Genomic DNA, 23,946 nt, shown 5'->3' with positions numbered 1-23,946 from the left:
AATTAATGTTATTAGCAGCATGTAAACTTTGCAATATATGCTCCTGGACAATAATATATAGACGACGGTAAACTTTTTCACTGCCCCCATGGAGACCCTAATTTCGATCAGACGGGGCATAATAATAATTTAACAAAGATGGTAAACGCTGTCAATTTAAACAAAGATTTCTCATTTGTCTCCGGGGGCTTGATCTGATGACCCTCCAAATTCGAACCCTCCTCGCGGGGCACTGCCCACCGCGTGATCCCATCCGCGCCGTCCACTGCCTCCGGAGATAAGATCTCGGCCGTCCGTTTCGAATGCCTCCGCCTCGATTCAAATCCCGTCGGGCCCCACTCGGGACCCGTCTCGACCAACGGGCAAAGGCACCGCATAATACACTGCGCCGTTCGCCACTGTTCGTCTGTTCCTCCTACCCTTCTTCACGCAGCAGACGGGGGGAGGGAGAGGAGGGAGGTTCTAGAACCTTCTAGAAGGAGGTACTCCTTGCCAGGGCCAGCTCCCGTTGCTCTCTACCTGCGCCTTCTGCGGCGCCGTTCGTTCCGCCCTTCCTCCTGTTCTTCCACTCCGCCCAAGTGGTTCGAATCGAGTGCGGCGCGATCTGAATTTCTCCACCCGCCCAAAATTTGAAATCTCCTGCACCTCTGACGCGGATCTCCTCCTCCTCCTCCTCCTCCTCCTCCAGCTTCCAGAAGGCGGCCGCGGCGGCAGCCGACATAGAGCATCATTCGCCGCCTCGCCATCCTCCTGCTCACCGCCTCCGCCTCCGCCTGTTCCGCCCCGCTCAGGTGCCTCCGCCGCCTCGTCCTCCCAGGCATTTGGCAACAGCTTGCTTCGGTTGTGTTTCGGGCGGGTGGATTTTTTACCAATTATTATCACCCCTCTTGGTGCCAACTCTTATATATAAGTTTGGGGCTGACGCAGAATGGTGAGGGATCACGCCACGCTCCGCCGAACTCCGGCGAAGGCTTCCGCCTCGGAAGCCGGCAACAACGACGAGAACGCGCCGGGCGACGCCCCAGATGAGGCGGCCGTCGCCGTCGTCGTTGCCGCCGCCGCCACGGACCCCGGCCGCCCTCCGCTGCTCGCCATCCAGCCGCCGGCGTCCGGCCTGAAGCGGAAGCCCGAGTCGCCGGCGCCGACGCCCTCCAAGCTCCCGTTCCGGACCCCCGAGAAGGCCGCCGGGCGGAGCCGGTTCGGCTGGGTCCCGCACCGCGCCGACGAGGCCCCACCGCGGCCCGGCGCAGGGGCGACCCCGCACAGCGCGATGACCACGCCCCGTGCGCATCGCGGCAAGGCGGTGGCGGCGCCGACGGCCTCCGAGGGCGGGTCCACGCACAGCACGCCCACCAAGAGCGTCGCCAAGCCGGCGCACAGCATTGGGATGAGCGGGTCGAGGCCGCCCATGAGCGGTGGCGGGCCCAGGGGGGCAGGGTTTGGCCTGGGGTTCGCCATGGCGGGGAGGGGGACGCCGATGTCACTTGGGCCGCCCACGGTGGTGAATTCCGCGGAGGTGCCTCATTTCGAGCTCCGAGAGGACCCTTCCTTCTGGATGGACAACAATGTGCAGGTGAACTACATCTACTGCACATCTCTTGCTGCTATCTTGGGAATTTCATGAGTTTTCGTGAAGTGTGTTCTTGATGCATGTGTATATATTGGTCCCAGATCACACAATTCACCTTTTTGGTATATGACTTATAGCACACAAAATGGTGATGCATCCAATGGACAAACACTAGCACTTGCGCTGATTTGGTCATGGTTGTGTAGAGTAGTATAAATGTTCCTTAGTTACTGATTGCGTGTGTATCCTAAAGATGAATTGGTTAGTTTATTTACTTTTCCCGTCTCTTTGATCTTTGAGTTTTAAACACGTCCATATGTTGGAGAGTCAACCTCAGCAAACACTCTTAACTTGTGGTTCATTTTCCAGGTTGTCATTCGTGTGCGCCCACTAAATAATAATGAGAAGAACCTGCACAGTTATTATCGATGCTTGAAACAAGAAAGTGCGCAGACTATCACTTGGATTGGGCATCCTGAAACTCGTTTTACATTTGACCATGTTGCTTGTGAAGCAGTGGATCAGGTCTGCTAGAATCCAGTTTGACTTGTGATTGGGTTATAGTTCTTGGTTTGTGGTTAACTGCTGAGTTTGCTTTTCCAGGAGGTGCTCTTCAGAGTTGCTGGTTTACCAATGGTTGAGAACTGTATGGCTGGATACAACAGCTGTGTGTTTGCTTACGGACAGGTCTCTACCAAATTTATTTGTGATTTACTCGTTGCCAAAGGAATGCTTTCCCTCCTTTGAATTTTCAGTTGTTTGCAGACTGGAAGCGGAAAAACATATACAATGCTTGGTGAAATAAGCGATCTGGAAGTGAGGCCTAGTCCAGACCGAGGGATGACACCACGCACATTTGAGTTCTTATTTGCCAGAATTAAAGAGGTAATATTATAAAGTTGTTTTTTGTCTCTTTGATAGTTTCAAACATACATAGTTCATTAGCTATTACTGATTAGATGAGCATGTATCCCATGTACGGATGTACCACTTTTCACCGTACCTTGTTTTTATAATGCATATGAAAAGGCACTGTGGGGAACTCCTGCAGTTTTGCGTAAAGAAAGTATCGAATGTGCTATAATCATTGCTTTGTTATGTGAAACTAAAATTGATAGGAAGAAGAGAGCAGGAGAGATGAGAAACTCAAATACAGTTGCAAGTGTTCTTTCCTGGAGATATATAATGAACAAATTACAGATCTTCTTGATCCTTCTGCCACAAATCTCCCAGTAAGATTTTGTGTTGTTGCTTCAAGTTGACATGACCTTTCAACATGACACCATGATTATTTACTAACTTTTTTTATGTGCAGCTCCGAGAAGATATAAGGAATGGAGTGTACGTCGAAAATTTGACCGAATTGGAAGTTGGCTGTGTCAGTGACATAATAAAACTCTTGATGCAGGTAAGTATGTTTGCTGTTTGATATTTTTCTTGTGAATATCTGGTAAACTGATCATATTCAAAATATTCCGCTTGGTCAAAACCTGCTTCAGGGTTCTGCCAACAGAAGAGTGGCTGCTACAAATATGAACCGTGAGAGTAGCCGCTCCCACAGTGTTTTCACCTGTATCATCGAGAGTAGGTGGGAGAAGGATTCAGCATCTAACTTAAGGTTTGCAAGACTAAATCTTGTTGATCTTGCTGGGTCTGAAAGGTAGGAGACTATTCTGTCAATTGTGTCGGAGTATATTGTGCTCAGTTCAATCATGATTCTTGATAATCCACTTGAAACAGGCAGAGGACATCTGGAGCAGAAGGTGAGCGGCTGAAGGAATCTGTTAATATTAACAAATCGTTATCAACACTTGGGTTTGTAACTTGCTACTCAAACTTTTAGATGAATAATATTCTATGGCATGACAAATTTTTGTTCGATCGCTCAGTCACAAGTGTTATCATGAATGCATTGCAGTCTTGTGATAATGAGTTTAGTTGATCTAGCGCATGGCAAACAAAGACACATTCCATATAGGGACTCAAGATTGACATTTTTTCTCCAAGTAACAACCTTGACACATCATGTTAAGTTTCAATATATCTGAATTTCCTTGATCTCTGAAATCATTTTATTTCATTTACGATATGCAGGATTCACTTGGTGGGAACTCGAAAACTATGATAATTGCAAATGTCAGCCCTTCAGTATGGTAATCATTCTTATGTCTGGTATAATTACAAATGTATGTGAACTTGTTAAATATTGTGATATCTCCTTTTTGTGTGTTCATACAGTTCTGCTAATGAAACACTCAGTACCCTAAAGTTTGCTCAGCGTGCAAGGCTCATTCAGAACAATGTTAGTATATGCCATTTCAGTATGTTTATCTTCTAAAACATCTTAGGTCACTAACCACAAGCAATTCTTTCCCATTCAAATTTTAAGGCGGTTGTTAATGAAGACGCTTCAGGAGATGTGTTAGCTTTGCAACATCAGATACGTCTCCTAAAGGTGATGTATGGAGATTTTTAGATCTACCTTTTGTTCCATATGTCATGATCCTAAACTAAAAGAATGTCCTTCTATCAGGAGGAGCTTGCTGTCCTCAAGCGTCAACATGTCACTAGATCTTTATCCTTCTCAGCTGATGTTTGTGAAGGTGATATTGATGATGGTAGTGAAAACATGAGTGTGGATGATAAGAATGATAATGATGCCCACAACGGACACTTTTTGAAAGATATTCAATTTTCAAATAAGCAGGTAACCTGTGTTCATTTGATATTTGTCCATTGGATCTCATGACTTAGTTTTGCATGTTGATTGCTTGTCAGCGTTGAACATTTATTTTGAGCTTCACAACAACAACAACAACAACAACATAGCCTTTCAGTCCCAAGCAAGTTGGGGTAGGCTAGAGTTGACACCCACCAAGAGCCCCAAGTCACGGTTCAGGCACTTTAATAGCTGCTTTTCAAGTACTCCTATTCAAACATAGATCTCTAGATATATCCCAAGCTTTCAAATCTCTTTTTATTGCCTCCCCCATATCAATTTCGGTCTTCTCTACCTCTCCTCATATTATTAGCTTGGCTTAGGACTCCACAATGCACTGGTGCCTCTGGAGGTCTCCTTTGGACATGGCCAAATCACCTCAACCGATGTTGGACAAGCTTTTCTTCAATTGGTGCTGTCACTTCCGATTTTAAGGATAAAATGGGATGCATAATCTTATGTGCGTCCAGAGATCAATCACATACATAAGCCGACAAATTATAGATAGTATCATCACAAGTATTTATTACATCACGTATAATAAGACGGAGTCTTCACATAAATGTAGCGGAAGTATAAAGAAAAATCTCTCGCGGAAGCTACATATCACATGGACATCAACTGGTTTACCACAAGTCTAGTAATCCTCAGAAAAGTCGTTGTTACCATAGCCATCTGTTACCCATCCGGGATTTTTATCCAAATAATAAAAAATAAACAAGCGTAAGTACGTGTCGTACTCAACAAGTATAACATGGGGTTCATGAGGCTCAAAAGGCTTGACACAGGTTTAACAACATTAAGCTTTTAATTGTCACAATTTTAGCATAAGAGTAGCAACAAGTTATTTTAATCCCATAATAAACACATGATCAATATAAACATGAATAATTAATAGTATAAACGGATAATTCTTAGTGATCATCTATTTCATAAGGGTTCCAAGGCCGCTCGTGACCGTGAGCATGACTGATATACCAGTTTTCCACTCTGCAGAGGTTGTATACTTTCACTGTGAGTCGTGATACCCATATGCCCAGATAAATTACTCCCAAAACACTTCCAAGATGAGCAGACATGGTTCACTATGAAGCCTTTCAAAGGTTCGTCTAGCAAGTTAAGGCCATTAGATTCACTCGACAAACAGATACAGGAACCCCTGTCGAATAGCACAATTATATCACGGCTATACACATAAGAGCAGATGCTGTCTTATACCCGATTCGGCAAGCCATTCTTACGCCATAAAGGTAACCTCTAACAAGCTAGAAAATGTCCTCATACTGAGCTAAAGCCAGAGCCATGTGACCCTCACAGCTGTACTGTAAGTCCCGGATGATCACTTACAGATAAGTCCTTAGGGAGAGAAATCTGAAGCATTTAAAAAATAGCTAAATACTTCAACCCCCTATTTCTAAGTTGTTAAAAAGTCATATTTTAATGTTTATTGCATATACCATTAGTCAAGTTACAAGATCATGGTTTAGTTGAGCACTAGCAAAGCTACCTAATGCATATCCCATATGAGACAAGGTATAAGTCCAATTTTAGGGAATCCCTATCAAGGTGACATATGCAATATGAATTAAATGTATTAAAGTTGATAGGAAACAATGATATTCCCATGCTATACTTGCCTTGAACAAAGTGTTCCTGCTGATCCTGCTCGTCAAAGTAGTTTTCTTGATCACCCACGAATTGCTCACTGTTTATACTCGATAATCACAGCAACATACAAGCATCCAGAAGCAATCATGCATAGCAAACAAAGACTATATATTATAACAGTACATCAATCAACATAAAATCAAGATGAAAAGTTTGTAAAACAAATTTACATCTTGCTACGAACACATAGACGTGAAGATCACGAAAATCGAAGCTAAAACGAAGAAGTTATGAATTAAACAAGATTTCCTTTATTAAAATAATAGATTAAATCTAACCTCAAATTTTAAATCTAACGCAACTTGAACGGATCAAAACGGGGTTAAAACGAAGAAGTTATAGCTTAAATAAGACTAGTGGCAAAACTGTAAATAAAGGAAACATATTTTGAATCTAACAGAGGGGATCTACGTTTTCAGAAAGAGAAAACGTATTATGGAAATACGCTATGGACTGCGGATTCTATTTAGATAAAACCAAGGGGTTCTTTAGCTAATGTGACAGACAAAGGGGTATGGTGAGTTATGAACCGTTGGATCTAATCTGGACGGCTCAGATTAGACGAGAGAGAGAGAGAGAGAGGCTGCCGGCTGGAACAGTGCCGGGCGCGGCGGCTTCCATGGCCGGCGGCGAAGGAACTCACCGACGCACATGGTTAGGACCCTAGAGGCCACGGTTTGATGAACCGAGAGCTCCAGATCAAAGAGGAGACGAAGGCGAACTCACCAAGGGGCTATACGCGGACGAAGGCGGAACTGCAGCGACGTGTAGCTCGACGGCTTGAACTCGGCGGCGGCGGCTAGGGCTTGCGGTGGCTGCGAGCTCTAGGCGAGGTAGCGGCTTGCGTTAGGGCTCGGTAGGAGGCGGCGGACACGGGGCTGCTATTTAAGGGGTAGGGCTGCGTGGGGCGCACGCCAATCGGGTGGAGTCGGGGCGGATGCGGACTCCCGGCGGCGGTGTCCGACTCGGCCACGAGCTAGAGGTGGGGGAAGGCGCTGACATGCGGGGTCGGCTCGTCAGCGTCATAGGGGAGAGAGGAGAGCGACCACACGGCTTGCTGGGCCGGCTTGCCAGTGCGGGCCGCGGGAGAGGGAGCTGGGCCTGCGGGGAAGCGGGGAAGGGAGCAGGTGAGCCGCGCGTAGCGCGTTGGGCGGCGGGAGAGGTGAGGCCGAGCAGGCCAAAAGCCAGGGAGAGAGAGGGGGTAACATTCCTTTTTTTCTTTTTTTAAACACATTTCAAATCCAATTTCAAGTTAAATTCAAATTCTTTTACAAATTTCAATCAAACCAAAGCATCACAAAATAAATATGCATCAGCATGAATGCACAAACATGTATGTAGACCTTATATTAATTTTAATTTAATAAATTTATTATTATTATTAAGTTTAAATGCTCACAAAATGCACAAATAAATCACGTATATCATGACTCTAGGCAATCACGTATATCATCGTTTCGAACTCGGTCTATTCTTGTGTGACCGCAAATCCATCGCAACATACGCATTTCTGCAACACTCAGTTGTTGAACATGTCGAATCTTTGTAGGCCAATATTCTGCTCCATACAACATAGCCGGTCTAATCGCCGTTCTATAGAACTTGTCTTTTAACTTTGTGGTACCCTCTTGTCACAGAGAATGCCAGAAGCTTGTCGCCACTTGATCTACCTTGCTTTGATTCTATAGCTAACGTCCGCATTAATATCTCCATCCCTCTATAGCATCGATCCCAGATACCGAAAGGTATCCTTCTTAGGCAGTACTTGACCTTCCAAACTCACATCTTCCTCCTCCTGTACAACTCCGTCAAAGTCGCATCTGATGCATTCGGTTTTAGTTCTGCTCAATCTAAAATCTTTAGACTCAAGAGTCTGCCACCATAACTCTAGTTTTCTATTTACCCCGCTTAGCTTTCGTCCACTAACACTACATCATCAACGAATAACATACACCAAGGGATATCCTCTTGTATGTTCCTAGTAACCTCATCCATTACCAAGGCAAAGAGATACGGGGTTAAGGCTGACCTTCAATGAAATCCAATTTTAATCGGGAAGTAATCTGTTTTATCATCGTTTGTTCGAACACTAGTCACAATATTGTTGTACATGTCCTTGATGAGGGTCACGTACTTTGATGGGACTTTATGTTTGTCCAAAGACCACCACATAACATTTCTTGGTATCTTGTCATAAACCTTCTCCAAGTCAATGAAAACCAATTGGAGGTCCTTCTTCTGCTCTCTAAACCGCTCCATAACCTGTCTTATTAAGAAGATTGCTTCTGTGGTTGACCTTCCAGGCAAGAAACCAAATTAGTTTGTTTATATCTGCGTCGTTCCTCGCAGACGCTGCTCGATGACTCTCTCCCATAACTTTATAGTGTGGCTCATCAACTTAATTCCCCGATAATTAGTACAACTTTGGATATCTCTCTTGTTCTTATAGATTGGTACCAGTATGCTTCTTTTCCACTCCTCAGGCATCTTGTTCGATCGAAAGATATTGTTGAACATCTTGGTTAGCCATACTATAGCTATATCCCTGAGACATCTCCACTGATGGGATAAGTCTCATGTGTTGGTCTTTGTGGGGCTGTGCTGGTTACATGGTCTTTGTGGCTGCATGGTCTGTTTTTAGGACAGCATAGGACAACATCTTAGACTAGAGGACAGCATCTAGGACAACATCTTAAACTAGCATCTAGAGGACAGCATCTTAGCATCTAGGACAGCATCTTAGACTAGCATCTTAAACCAGAAAATTGTCCCAACTCCTAGTTTTATCCTCTCTCGATGAGAGTAAGAATTCTGCTACTACCAAGAGTGAGAATTCAGTGACTAACAACTGGTATCGGAGCCGTATTATCCTGTAGCCTGAGCATCTCTTGCTCATCTCCTCTCCCAGCCACACAACAGCCCTACCTGCGAGCAGCAGCTCCGGCCGCTCCTGCTCACTCCTCCCCCAGCTCGTCTGAAGCAGCCCTCTCTCCACGCAGCAGCCCCCCGGTAGCGCGTCATGTCCGCAGGGCAGTCTTAGCGCTCGGTCGCCTTGAGCACGCGGCGTCGGCAGGAGGCCGAACTTGCCGCGGCAGAGGAACGCGAGCGAGCGGCGGCAGAGACCGCTGCGGCGGCGGCAAGGGCGTCGAGGCTGGCAGCAGCCAGAGCGGAGGCGGAAGCAGCGGCGGCACACTTCGTCGGGTACAGCGACAGCGACCACGCTGGCGACATCGACACCAGCAAGAGCACGAGCGGGATCCTCTTCTTCCTCAGTAAGTGCCTCGTTAGCTGGCAGTCAATCAAGCAGCAGGTGGTGGTCCTGTCCAGCTGCGAGGCCGAGTACATAGCGGCCTCCACCGCTTCGACTCAGGCGCTCTGGCTCGCTCGACTGCTTGGTGATCTCCTCGGCAGAGACACTAGAGCGGTGGAGCTCAGGGTGGACAGCAAGTCCGCTCTGGCCCTGGCAAAGAACCCCGTCTTCCATGAACGCAGCAAACACATCCGGGTGAGGTACTACTTCATCCGAGGCTGTTTGGAGAAAGGGAGCATCAAGGCGAACTACATCAACACCAAGGACCAGCTTGCGGACCTGCTCACCAAGCCCTTTGGAAGGATCAAGTTCCTTGAGCTCTGCTCTAGGACCGGGATGGTTCAACTTTCTCACAAGACGACGCACAAGACTTAGGGGGAGAATGATGGGATAAGTCTCATGTGTTGGTCATTGTGGGGCTGTGCTGGTCATATAGTCTTTGTGGCTGCATGGTCTGTTTTTAGGACAGCATAGGACAACATCTTAGACTAGAGGACAGCATCTAGGATAGCATCTTAGACTAGCATCTAGAGGACATTATCTTAGCATTTAGTACAGCATCTTAGACTAGCATCTTGGCATATGCTTGGCTGGCAAGCAGCCTATAAATATGTATCCCTAACCCCTCGGATTGGCATGGCATTAAGAAATAAACTAGAAAATTGTCCCAATTCCTAATGTCATCCTCTCTCGATGAGAGTAAGAATTCTGCTACTACCAAGAGTGAGAATTCAGCGACTAACATCCACATCTTGATTGGGATACCATCAGGGCCCATCGCTTTGCCCCTTTCATTCTTTTCAAGGCTAATCTGACCTCCGATTCTTGAATCCTCAGCACAAAGCGCCTGTTAGTGTAATCAAACGAGTCGTCCAGCTGAACGGTGGTGTTCTCGTTCTCACCATTGAACAATGGGTTATTTGGATTCATGCCATTATAATTTTCGATGTTTGGAGAAACGCCATTACTATTCGCCTATTTTAAAGCATGCCATTACAATTTTTTGTTTCCCACAAATATGCCACAGAATACGTATGGACACGAGCTGGGTACTTCATCATAGCCTCTCTCCCTGTCACTGACACGCGGGCCCACATGTCATCTTCTTCCTTCCCTCCTCATCTTCCCTTGCTGAGCGCGTCGATGTCGATGGCGATGGCGAGAAGCAGCAGCAGCATGCGGCCGAGCGGAGCTCGCGGCCTGGGGTTGCGAGCGGGAGCAGCGGCACCGGCGGAGAGGCGTGAGCGGCCGCGGGCCATGGTTGCCGGCGTCGAGGAGAGGCCTAGTCGGAGCTCCCTCCGGCCATAGCATCGCGGGAGGCCAGGCTCGCGAGCGCGCGCGAGCGGCTGCAACGAGCGGTCAGGCTCGTGAGCAGGAGCGGCGGCGCCGGCAGCTAGGCGCGAGGGGCCGCGGGCCATGGCGTCGGTGCGGGAGGTGTTGGACGCTGACGCCGCGGTGTCCACCCTAGGAGCAGCAGCGAGCAGCAGAGCAGGAAGAGGATGGAGCGGTAGAGGGTGAGGCCAAGCAGGCACCATGGACGACTCTATACTTGAGTTGCCGGCCTCCATGGACGCCCGCGTCGCCTTTCGCGTCGCCTTGACTCCGACCAGCGCCACAGGATCCAACCACAACGGCACTGCTCAACCCTGTCCGAGGAGCGCACCAGCTGCTACCTGCGTAGGCCGTGCTCGCCAGGCTACGCCCGCATACCAGCGGCGCGCCTCCTACGCCCTGCCGACTAGAACTCCATCGCCGAGATATGAACGCCAAACCGGACTTGGATGTTTTGCTGAACGGCACAGAGCTGTGGCCGGGCGAGCGCGAGCGGCTGCTGTGGGTGGGCGGGCTCGCGAGCAGGAGCGGCGCGCCGGCATCAAGGCGCGAGCCGCCCAGGCTACGAGCTCCGCTCGGCCGCATGCTGCTGCTGTTGCTCGGCCGCGTGCTGCTTCTTCTCGCCATCGCCATCGACGCACTCAGCAAGGGAAGATGAGGAGGGAAGGAAGAAGAAGATGACATGTGGGGCCCGCGTGTCAGTGACATGGGAGAGAGGCTGTGATGAAGTATACGTCTTCGTATACGCCTGCAGCTGGGCCCAGGCCGTGTCCATATGTATTCTGTGGCATATTTGTGGGAAATGAAAAATTATAATGGCATGTTTCAAAATAGGCGAATAGTAATGGCGTTTCTCCAAACATCGAAAATTATAATGGCATGAATCCAAATAACCCTTGAACAATTTGTCAAAATACTCTTGCCATCTATGTCTGATCTCATCCTCCTTCACCAAGAGCTGCTCCCTCTTAACTTGGTTGAAGTCCCTTGTCTTCCTATCGCGAGCCCTAGCCATCCTATAAATGTCCTTCTCTCCTTTCATCGTACTCAAACGTCGGAAAAAGGTCTTCATAGGCCTGCCCCTTTGCCTCACTCACCGCTCGTTTTGCAGTCTTCTTTGCTACCTTGTACTTCTCTATGCTGTTTGCACACCTGTCATGATACAAGCGCTTATAGCACTCCTTCTTTTCCTTAATAGCCTTTTGCACATCTTTATTCCACCACCAAGTGTGTTTCGAGTCGCATCCGCTCGCTTTGGTCACTCCAAGCTCCTCTGAAGCAACCTTCCGAACGCATGTTGCCATCTTCTCCCACATGCTGTTTGCATCGCCTTCATCATTCCAAGGGTCCTCTTCAATGACCTTTTTCGTAAAGACCTTTGATGCCTCCCCTTCTAATTTCCACCACTTCGTTCTAACAACCCTAGTTTGTTTGTTCCCACGAGCTTGCACCAGAAAGCGGAAGTCAGCCACCATTAACTTGTGTTGAGCAACCACACATTCTCCAGTCTACGCATGTTCGTTTATCCATCCTTCTTGTAAGGATAAAGTCGATTTGACTAGAGTACTGGCCGCTACTAAAGGTCACTAAATGAGACTATCTCTTACGAAAGAAAGTGTTAGCTATCATCAGATCAAAAGCTATGGCGAAGTCTAAGACTTCCTCTCCCTCCTGGTTTCTACTACCATATCCGAAATCCCCATGAACCGCCTCGAAACCTGCACTTGATGTACCTATATGGCCATTAAGATTACCTCCTATAAAGAGCTTCTCGCTACTAGGGACAGCTCTAACCAAACGATCTAAGTCTTCCCAGACAAGCCGCTTAGCACTCTCATCATGGCCAACTTGGGGGGCATACGGACTAATTACGTTTAAGACCATATCACTAATGACAAGTTTAACTAAGATGATCCTATCCCCACCACACCATCCTTGAGGCTCTTATCAATCAAAACTCCTACTCCATTTTTATTTGAAGTTGTCCCTGTGTACCAGAGCTTGAAGCCGGTATTGTTCACCTCCTTCGCCTTCTACCCCTTCCATTTAGTCTCTTGGACGAATAAGATATTTACACGCCTCTTAACCGCTATGTCCACTAACTCTCTTAATTTACCTGTAAGGGACCCTATATTCCAGCTACCTAAAAGGATCCTAGTTGGCTCGACTAGCTTCCTTACCCTTCGCACCCGCCGAGGTAGGTGTGAAGACCTTGCTCATTTTGCACCACACCCGGACGCCGATGTGGCGCGCCACTAAGGATGCGACGACCCGATCCTTGCTCACTTGACACCGTGTCCAGATCGCGACACGGCGCGTCACGGGGGTGACGACCCGGCCCTTGCTCATTTAACACCATACCCGGGTTCCGACATGACACGTCGCTAAGAGGGTTACATCCCAACGGGATTCTTTTAGGTTTCATCTCCATTAAAGTGGCTAAGTTTTTACATTGGTTCGCCGCGCCTAACACAACCCTCCTCCGTTATCAGGGCTTGGGACCTACTATGCTGGGACACCAAAGGCGCCCCACCATAGGCTTTGAATATTATTGAACATAAACAAGCAAACACATCTCTAGTTACATGGTCTTGTGGTCTTATTCTTTTTACTTTGTATCACCAGAAATCGACCAAAGTAGAAATTTGTTCGCTTATATATACATAAATTTATTGCAGGTGAGGTCACTGAAAGAAGCACTAGCCGGAGCATTGCGGAGAGAATCAACTGCAGAAAATACTATAAGGGAACTTGAACTTCAAATTGAGCAGTTGAATGAATTGGTAATTTCTGGTGACAACAAAATACTTTTTGCAATACCAACCGATAAAAAATTGTAAGGTGACATAAATATGTTTTTTTTGGATGTGTCTAAAGGTTAAACAAAGAGAGGATGACACAAGATCGGCTAAGATGATGCTTAAGTTTCGAGATGAGAAGATTCATAGAATGGATGCTCTTGTGAACAACAAATTGCCAGCAGAATCATATCTACTGCAAGAAAACAAAACCTTGTCACAAGAAGTTGAACTTCTTAGGGCAAGAATGGATAAAAATCCAGAAGTAACTCGTTTTGCACTAGAGAATATTCGTTTCTCAAGCCAACTGAAGAAGTATGCAGTATGCACATATAATTATATTACACTTTAAGCACATGATTCTACTTTGCATGCAGACACAGAAATGTTGCACTGGAGTAAATATTTTGGTGTATTTATAGGTCCCAGCAGTTCTTCGACGAAGGGGAGAGGGAGCTTCTATTGAATGAAATTTCTGAGCTTCGAAATCAGGTCTTTATTAAACCTTATTTTGTAATTCTAGTAGGTGCACTCTTCTGTTTATTTTACTCAACTTTCCTTGCCCTGACAGGTTTCACAAATACTTGAAGAGAGGATAGAAACTGAGCAACAAAATATCTTTTCTGACAAAACCAAGGTTAAGTTTGTATTTAGTTCTCTGTGCACATTTAATCTCCCTACAAGTTTACTCAAAGTTTTTTTTTCTTTTTGGACAATTTCAGGACAGCGAACAGCATTGCACTGGTCTAGCTCCAGGAAATGATGCTGAAATTTTGCATATGCAGGTATCCTTTTGCCCTCTAGAGGAGCACTAAATTGTTTCTTTATAGTTGTATTTACTAAAAGTCTACTGTTCCATGTGATGTATTAACAGATTTCTTTTTTAAATCTCTGTTTTTATGTCCAGCTGAAAAGGACCAGCCAAGAACTAGAGACACGTAGACGCGACTTGCAAGTTTCCTTCGAATCAAAAAGAGCACTAACAAGGTAATTGCATATTCGAAAAAAGGTTCTTGGTTGGAATTTCTGTCATTGAAGCAAGTAAATCACTTCACAGGGAAATAGCTGATCTTGTCGAAGAGAGAACAGCCCGTGCAGAAGTTGAGGAAAAATCAGCTGGTTTAGGTGATGAACTGCAAGAAGCAAATATACATATCCTCCAATCGTGTAAGCATTGTGAGGCCATGGAAAGGGAATTGAATGAGTCAAGATCTGTTATTGAAGCTCTTGAATCAGAGCAGATTATGTTGATAAATGAAATAGATGAACTTAAGAAGAAGAGGTGTGTCGAAATCTCAAGTTTGAACAATGAACTTGACCTCAACCATAGACAGGATTACTTGACCAAAGAGGAGCCCAGAGCAAGATTTCTTGAGTGTTTTGATAAAGAAGATTCACCTTTGCAGAGAAAGATTAAAAGAATGCAAGCTTCACTTGAGAAGGCACGGAAATTAAATACAAGGTACCAAATAGATCAGGCATCACACTGTTTTGCTGAGAAAGAAATGGATGAAGTTCGTAGACAGGTGGAGACTGAAACAGCTAAGGTGATTGAATGCTTAGAACAAGATCTGGTATCACTCCAACAGCAACTAAATGCAAGCAACAAAAATGACTTGTTAGCCAAACAAAGAATAAATGAACTTCACCTAGAAATAAAGCAATTGAATGATAAGTTCATTGAGGTCTTGAAAGAGAACGAAATACTTTCTTCTGTGATCAAGGAAAAAGAAAAGGAAATTGAAGTATTGACCAATGACTGGAACAGATTAGCTGGTGACATTGGAAGCTGTCTTGTGGATGGAAATATAGCTTTAGATGAAGCTTCTGATCAGGCTGCCTTTATTTCCAAATCTTTATCTCAAAGAAAATGGATCAAGAAACAAGTTCAGAAGATGTGTAGTGGTATATCTGAAAGAGATGAGCTACTTGAAGAGCTTCAGAACAGGTTGAAAGAGGCAGATAATATAAGATGTGACTTAGACTTGAAGTTAAGGTCCTTAAGAGGAGCAATGCAGGCTGTAAATGAAGAGCATCAGCAGGAAAAATGTGATCAAGAAAAAGAAATATATCTTCTAAGATCACAAATATCTGAACAAGGACTTGTGAACGATCACCAATTAGAAGAAATTCACAGAATAAACCTTTTGTTGGATGAATCAATTGAGACATTTATGCAGAAGGAGGTTCTGGTACAGAACTATGTTTCTTTACAAAAGGCAATGGGAGAAGAGATTCATCGGCTGGAGTCACAATTAGACCAGTCAAAGGTACATTTTGCTCATTTATTGAGTCAGACTCAGGACAAGGAACAGTCTATTGGGAAGCTAAAAAATGAAGAGTTCAATGTTTTGTTAAGACTGATGTCAGAAGTTCTGAAGGCAAATGGTATTGTACGTGAGCTTCAAATTGGATTCAATACATTGCAATCAAGCCTTTCTATGAGCCCTGAAGAGATCACCTGTCAAAATTCAGACTTGAACTTGGAGGACCGGGTAAGCTAATGCTCTTGTTATTTGGTAATCAAGGTGAACAATACAATCCACTGTTATATGTCAGTAAGTTCCTCACATTGATCAATTTATGTCAATTTAAGACTGGCGATCTTTATTCATTCAGGGTATGACCATATTTTAATCCATGTTGCAGGTCGACCTTAGGATCAACGAAGCGTCCCAATCTGTGGAGCGGCAAAATGTTGAGGTTCTTTGCCAACTTAGCAAGGAAATGGAGCTTGCAGTTCTAGGAATGCAGATAATGAAATCTCAAATGGCTAAACTTCTTCAAGAAAAAGAAAATGTGAAAGAATTTCATTTGGAGAGTCAAAAAAGAATTAAAGATCTAAGTAGTGAGGTCCTTAGATTGAATTCACAAATAATTGAAAAAGAAAGATCCTATGAAGCTAAATTGAAAGAGCTGAATACAAAGATCCAAGAACAAGATGTGTCATTTATTTCGTGGAATGAAGAAAAAGAGGTAATAATTGAAAGGCCATCATGCTCTCTCCATAAAAGTATTTTGTTTCTAAAAAGCTTTTTGTGGTTTGATGAATAACAATATCTTCCGTTTCAGTTAGTGTAGTAATTTATCATATTTAGCCTTTTTTTCTTCCTTGCAAAAGTACCTCTCTCTCTCTCTCTCTCCCCCCCCCCCCCCCCCCCCCCCCTCACTTTTTCTCCACTAAAAGAATTCTTATGTGCTGTATACTGTATGTTTGGCATGTAGAATGTGGTAATGTGCAACAAGTAACAGTTAAAAATAGAATGATTTATGATGCTTTATGGAATTTCTCGTAAAATAGCTCCTTTGGGGTTTGCCACATTGGTTTAAAACATCATCAGTCGCCCATGTTTTGTTAACAGAAGTGTTAAAGAACTCAAGGGTACATATGTCATACTGTTGTGACCTGAATTGCAAACTTTCAATTGTTATCTGTTGTTGATTATGGATATTTATATTTTATGCAATATGAAGGGCAGCCCTGGTGCAGTGGTGAGAGCTGTCTCACTGAGTCATCAGGTCGTGGGTTCGAAGTAGCCTCTCCGTAGATTTTGGGGGGGAGGCTTGCCTCGGTTTTTCCCTTCCCCAGACCCCACTCATGTGGGAGCCTCTGGCACTGGGTCTGCCCTTTTATATTTTATGCAATACAATGCGTGTTGGCCGGTTGGCCCTACACGACACATTGTTTGCTTATGGAGATAAGTATATAACAGTTATAGGTCTGCGTTTGATGATGAAGGCTTGTTGTATCTTTCCTTGAGTTAGTCGATCCGGATTCCTCACTGCCTCTGTGATCATATCCACACATCATAATTTTTTCAGGCACTTGAAATTGAGGTTTCTGAGGCAAAACTTGTTGTGGCCCAGAAATCTTTTGAGTCTGCAACTCTTATAGCCAAGTTTGAAGAAGCGCAAGCAACTATAAGTGATGCAGACTCTATGGTCAAGGCACTGGTTGAAGCGAACGAAAAGGCAAAACTCGAAGCAGAAAAGTATCAAGAGAGGGAAACTTTGTTTATTGCTGAAAGGGAAGGCATGTTAAGTGAAATTAATAGTCTGAAGAGGCTGCTGGATATGAAAGAACAAAGTTACAAGCTTATGGAAAAGAAATTTCAGTCAGGCTTGCTTGAAGCAAATGAGCTAGCTCTTGAGCTGGAAGATGGCATTAGATTTCTGAAGAATTTGTTAGTACAGAAGCTTGAGTTTGTTTCTTCTGATGTTGAGTGGATGAAGGAAAGGATCCAGCAGTTTGCAGAGTTGACCAGAAAATGGGTAGAGGAGAATTGGCTGGAGATAATTGGCAAAGATTGTGCTATTTCTGTGTTGCACCTCTGTCACATGGGGATTCTTTTGGAGAGAATCACTGGGTTGAATGCAGAAAATGGTTTCCTTCAGCGCGGGCTCTGTGAGTCTAATTCTTTGATATCTAAACTGCGAGAGCACAACGACAAAGCCAAGAATGAACTAGAAATGTGCAGTGTTCTCAAAGGGAAGTTATTGCTTGACATCAACCATAGTTTCAGTCGTATTGCAAAGAAGGAACAAGAAGCAACCGAGTTGAACTCAAGATTAGATTCTTTTGAGAACAAGATTCTGCATTTGCAAGCACAAGAAGAAGCAATGATGGCACGATCAAATTCCATGCACAGCGAGCTTTCCATTTTGATTGAAGAGATTGATGCTACAAATAGGAGTGCCTTGGAAGCTGAATCCAAAGAAAAAGAAGAACTGCGCGACCAACTGGATGAAGCTTTGCTTCTCAGTGAAATGTTGAAGGATAAAATGCTTGTAGAGTTGAATCTGCTTCAAACAGATAACTACATACCTTTAAATAATATTCAAGGCTTCAACGAATTTGAGCTGCGCAATTCACTTGCAGATTATCGAAGTGATTTGGTGATGACCAGTATTATGGCAAAGGATATTGAGTCTACTGTTTTGGCTTGGGAACTGAAGCAACACAAACTACAGCTGCAAGAACAAAGAGTTATGTTTACTGATGTCCTTGAAGAATTGATGGCAGAAGCAACTTTATGGAAAGTGGACCTGCATTTGGAGAATATTGCGATCTGCACTTTACATGAGGAGAACAATGAGGCAAGGGTTGATTTGGAGAACCTGAAGCAAAATGGTGAAGAATCTATGAAAATTCTGCATGCCATGAACGAGGAAAACACAACACTTAAATATTCAATTGCCTCCTTAGAATCTAGGATCACATCCTTCCAAACAAATTTGGATGCAAAAAACAAAGCTTTGATGGAGCTGGAATGCTCTCATGCAACCATATGTAGGGAGCTCGAACTGAAAACTGATGCCATGAATCGCATAAGTACTAGAGAAAATTATTTCAGTTCTGAAAATGCAACGTTGAAGCAGGAAATTCGAAATATTTTGTGCAAGGATCAGCGCATGGTTGAATTAATGGCTAACATTGAAGTTGATAAGTTATTTGTCACCATTGAAGGCTGCTTGCAACTGGTTACTGATCATGTGCACAATTACATTTCTGAGCAAATTAACATGGTGAGCAAGTTATCCAATGACTTAGACATCATTGAAGTATCAGCTCAGGAATTAAGCACCCAGAATTCTCTTCTCGAATCAGAATTAATCAGGAAAGAGGAATTAACAAAGGGCTTATCATTTGATCTTAGCCTGTTACAAGAGTCTGCATCTGTTGCAAAAGATCAAGCAACTGAGATTACAGAGTTGAGAAAAGTAATAAAATCTTTGGAACAAGAGCTTGCATGTAAGTCGCTTGAACTTGATGATGTCGTTTCTGATAGGCAACAATTAGAAGCAAGAATCTTTAAGTGTAATGAAACTGTTGGTGCCCTAGAGGAGGAACTGGGAAAGAAGTTTGATGAATTAAACATGGTTTCTATGGAGAATGCTGAACTAAAATCACAGCTCCAGTATATTGAAGAGATTAGTTGCACTATGGAGGAGTTAGCTGATAAACGTGAAGTCATTGGAAGACTTGAAGAAAAGTTGATTGAACTGAGAACTTTAATTGATGAAAGGGATGTCTGTCTTCAGAGCTTGCAAAATGATTTCTCCAAACTCTCAGATGAAAAGGCATCATGTGACACTGAGTTGCTTATCTTGAAAGAAAAGCTGGAGATGGCTCAGGCACTTGCAGAAGAAAGTGAAGCAATTGCTACAGAATCTCGGCAGGTGTTTAGAACTTATTTGATTATTATTAAATTGATGTGTATTCATTGAAATGGTTTTTAATTCTTGTTTCTGTGAATATAATTGTCCCAATTCCATTGAAAATTGCAGATAGCTGAGGAACATAAGGCATATGCTGAAGGGAAGGATGAAGAAGTAAAGGTATTGGAGAAGTCAATTGAAGTACTTGAGAATACTGTATGTACTTTAGAAAGCGAAGTAAGTTGTGCTGCTTTTTTTATTTAAGTGTCGATTAACCATTCAATTTTATTTGTCATCATTTTGAACGTTTATTCTTTCTCAACACTAATTTTGGTTATTTCTCCTAAGGTGGACATTGTCAAGGAAGAAGCAGAGCGGCAAAGAATGCAGCGAGAAGAACTAGAAGTTGAGCTGCAGAAAGTTAGGCAACAAATGCTAGCTGTTCCACCCTCTGGGAAAGCAAGGAGATATATGGAAGATGGAGTGGTTGATTTAGCTGACTCATCCAGGTTTGTATGATTATCAGTTCTATTACAAGCTACATATATTTACAGTTGTAAGAGAAACAGTTACCACGCTCAACCTGACTCTCTTGCAGGCACCCAACAGATATGCATAATGAGCTTCTCTGTGCTCAGGAGACTATTAGAATACTTGGAAAGGAGGTTTCTGAGAAGGAAGCAGAGGTAATCACAGATTCGTTAATTGTTTACCAGCTCACTTGCAAGGTTTTATTAGTCATTCATGCATTCGTTTTACTGCTGTAAAGTGTAGTCCATGTTATAGATTTCAGGACTATTTTTTTTTCTCTGTATAGATTGCTCAGTGCAAGGAACATATCTCAGAGATAAACATTCATGCTGAGGCAGCAGCACAAGAATACAAGCGCAAGGTAAGCACTTTGTGTGTCTGTTTATTTTGAAGAACTCAACTTATTAATAATCAAAATAAAACTAATGAAAAATGATCTGGTTAGTTGATGGAGCTGGAGGTCATGGCACAACAGGTTAAGACAGACAATTCCTCAGCATATGCTTGCTCCGGGAGACAAGAGAAGATTAACTCAAAACCTCGGGGTTCTGGTTCTCCATTTAAATGTATCGGCATCGGCTTTGTACAGCAAATGAATTCTGAGAAAGATGAAGAGCTTAGTGCTGCAAAGCAACGTATTGTGGAACTCGAGGGCATAGCAGTTAGTAGACAAAGGGAGGTGAGGTTACTCTTAGCTTTTCACTTCTTTTTTTCTACTTTTTATTATTTTGCTAACCTATATTTGTTATTTTGTTTGAAGATATTCATGTTGAACGCGAAATTAGCAACAACAGAGAGCATGACGCATGATGTGATTCGTGATATGCTTGGGGTTAAAATGAACATGACAACTTGGGCGGTAGGTATACGGTTTGTGTACCTCATTCATCGTAAAATATTTTCAGTTATGCATCTAAACCAATTATGTTGCAGGCTCTAGCTGACAACCAGCAAAAGCTGGAGACAAAAGAGTCGATTACTTCTCAAGCACAGGAAAGTAAAGAGGTAAGTTCTGCATAATAGTTTTTGTCAACTAATCTTCCTTCTTAGCATTTATTTTAACATATATGTTCAGCAGTCCAATGAGATGATGAAGTTGAAGAAGCAGCTTGATGAATTGATTGAAGAGAGACAGAGGTAGATACTTCACCATCTGTGACCTCTTAGCATCTCAATAATAGGTCATGGTGACGACATGTTGATTTTATGGTACAGTTGGCTTGACGAAATAAACCAGAAACAATCAGAACTTGGAACTGCCCGCATTACTATAGAGAAATTACGACAGCGAGAACACTTTATGATAGCTGAAATAGAGTTGTTAAAGGTACATCATTCATTTTTCTATTGCAAGAGGACCATTCTTATTCCTCTCTCCTTATGGTATATTTTTGTAATTACTGTTGGTTGGTAATTTGTAGGCTGAGAATTCAAACTACAAAACTATCATCCTTAATCTTGAAGGTGATGTGAAGAACCTTACCAGACAACAGAATCTTCAGCTTCGAATAAATCACCATGTCAAAACAAAGGTAATGATTATTTTTGGTACTTAATTTGGCTTTTGTGAACATTGGTGTTTCCCTGTGTGATCATCTTATGCATCTTCACACCACTGAATAGGAAGAGAATATCCTGCTGAAAAGGCAGAATGAAGAGCTAAGTGCAAAGCTGAAACAGCTGGGGGGCATCCTTACCCGTACAAAGGAAGAGCTTGCCCGCTACAGGGTTTCAGATGGAAAAGATCAACGCGAACAGATAGAGGAGGAAGAGCTTCTGAGGAAGAAATTAGATGTGTGTCTGCTTTCTTTTTATTCGGCAAATAGTTATGCAAAAAAAGGTGTGAAGACTGATGACACTGACAAACAATCGATTGTGAACAGGAGAGCGAACAAGATAGAAGTCAATTGGCAGAAAATCTATCAAGTTTATGCTCCAGTATTCTGAAGGTATACATGAGTATCTTACTAGGAACTTAAGAAGTAATGTTATCATGCACTTGATACAGGTCTGTTAGATTACAAGGCCAAACATTAATCCTGCTGTTGTACAGGTTGCTGGAGTTATGAACTCTGAATCTGACGCCAGTCTTTTGAAAGCATTGGAATGCTTAAATCAGCTCCAGTGCCGTATTGCTTCTTTGGAAGGCGAAGTTGAGGATCTAAATTTAAAGGTAATGATGTGGTAATTTATTTTTTAATTGAGCTGATTGACTCTTCATATTTGGTGGGTAATGATGTGGTAATTCAATTTTTAATTGAGCTGATTGACTCTTCATATTTGGTGGGGAATAATGTGGTAATTCATTTCTGAATTGAAATGACTGAATCTTAATATTGGGTGGGAGGGATATAACTGGAGTACTTTGGTCCTGAAAAGAACACAACAACTTTTTTTTTCCTTGCCTGGTTTGTTGTGTCCACTTGATATAAACAGTTAAACACACAGCGTTATGTAGGTCAACTTTGAAGTCTGAAGTCAATCTCATATGTTAACTCTATGTTTTCATGCGACTGATTCCTTAACATTTGCAACGTATGCTGTATGCAGTGCAAACTATTGCGTGAAAAAGCCCGTCTGTCCGAGCTCCGGAGCAACTCATCGTCTTTGAGCACAGGGGCAAAGGACAGTTTGAGATCACCCAGCCCGGACACATCACCAAGCATTTCGTCCTTCCGATGACACAGCGGACTGATATGTCACCCAAACAAGTGTACATACATAACACATTATGTATAACACATTCCGCGTAACTAGTTAGCCGTCAGCTAACAGCAACGTGCAGGTCTCATGCATCTCCTAGTACAGTCGGAACTGCTTAGGGAGGATTAGGACCCATTTCAGTCCAACAATCTCTTTTGCTGATTTTATATCTGCTGAACCCATCTGTACAATATACTGTGTATATATACTCGATGTGTTCAATCGAATATTTGTCTTCCTCTTCCTTTTTTCTAATGTAAAGGAAGATGTGGAAATTGGAATGCAGTTTCTACACATGCAAAATAGTGTCATGTTTATGCAGACTTTTCTATCCAGTCCAGATCCTAGGTAGGTTTTATTTGGATGCACTGGTATCTATCACAATCTACACGTATGGAGGTGGAAAATTAATAAACTTTCACTCAAATTCACTTCAACAAACATGAATTGGTGTGTTGTAAAAAAAACATGAATTGGTGTGAATATGAGTGCATCCAAATGAGCCTGTACAGGCGAATGCCCAATTTTTCAGTTGGTGTCATTGATGTGGCCATGTCCAAATCCTATATTTTCTAGGATGGCCCCATTCACTTGGCTGAAAAAACAAGCTAAAACTGAATTGTTGTGAGAGAAAAACACTGTTCTCGCTGAAAAAAGAAGCCGAACAAGCTGGCTTTTAAGGTAAGCCGAACGGGGCCACAATTGACAAGTCAAGGGGCTTCATCTTACGTGACAGTGATGGCGATGTGGTATTGTTAGGCCGAGGAAGAATCAATCATCTGCTGAGCGCCTTTCATGCAGAAGTAATAGCAGCTCGTCCAAGCAGCACTGAGTTTGGGGGTTAGCCGGCTAAATCTTGGAGACTGATGCGCTCATGCTACAGAAAGAGTTGGCATCGAAGGAATCTTTTGCGAAACCTGAAGGAGGACTGGTGCAAGAATTGAAGTCGATTGTTTCTACAAACTTTTCATTTTTTTGTTTGTTCTTTCAAACGTATAGAATGTAACCGAGTTGCTCATGCTTTGGCTGAGCTGGGGTATGCGTGTTCTGAGGGAGAGGAGCTAACTTCAAGTTCCATCCCAATGTTTCTGTCGCTGCCGATCTTATGGCAGACCACTAATGGAATTTCCAGATTTTTTTAAAAAAAGGTCCGCTG

The 23,946-nt window shown here is 43.5% G+C and overlaps 1 protein-coding gene across 1 annotated transcript; it reads left to right on the top strand.

Annotated features, from left to right (window-relative positions):
- The first annotated feature begins 504 nt into the window (after positions 1-504).
- LOC136530876 (kinesin-like protein KIN-12F) lies at positions 505-23,036 on the top strand. The gene is made up of 37 exons (XM_066523585.1): positions 505-791; positions 928-1,573; positions 1,940-2,095; positions 2,174-2,257; positions 2,336-2,455; positions 2,689-2,802; positions 2,886-2,978; positions 3,070-3,230; positions 3,311-3,385; positions 3,489-3,576; positions 3,665-3,723; positions 3,809-3,872; positions 3,960-4,025; positions 4,104-4,277; positions 13,278-13,382; positions 13,477-13,712; positions 13,820-13,889; positions 13,969-14,034; positions 14,120-14,182; positions 14,305-14,384; positions 14,455-15,892; positions 16,047-16,373; positions 17,220-19,577; positions 19,686-19,793; positions 19,905-20,065; positions 20,155-20,242; positions 20,374-20,448; positions 20,533-20,766; positions 20,848-20,946; positions 21,021-21,092; positions 21,166-21,224; positions 21,303-21,414; positions 21,509-21,619; positions 21,711-21,881; positions 21,971-22,036; positions 22,141-22,260; positions 22,638-23,036. The coding sequence occupies exons 2-37, from the start codon at positions 929-931 to the stop codon at positions 22,767-22,769; spliced, it is 8,250 nt and encodes a 2,749-aa protein (XP_066379682.1). The 5' UTR covers positions 505-791; position 928; the 3' UTR covers positions 22,770-23,036.
- The last annotated feature ends 910 nt before the right edge of the window (positions 23,037-23,946 follow it).

Source organism: Miscanthus floridulus, unplaced genomic scaffold, assembly GCF_019320115.1.
Source record: "Miscanthus floridulus cultivar M001 unplaced genomic scaffold, ASM1932011v1 fs_225_1_2, whole genome shotgun sequence".
NCBI classification, from domain to species: Eukaryota; Viridiplantae; Streptophyta; class Magnoliopsida; order Poales; family Poaceae; genus Miscanthus; species Miscanthus floridulus.
Note: the sequence above shows the minus strand (reverse complement) of the source record. Positions and strands in the feature narration are given on the sequence as shown.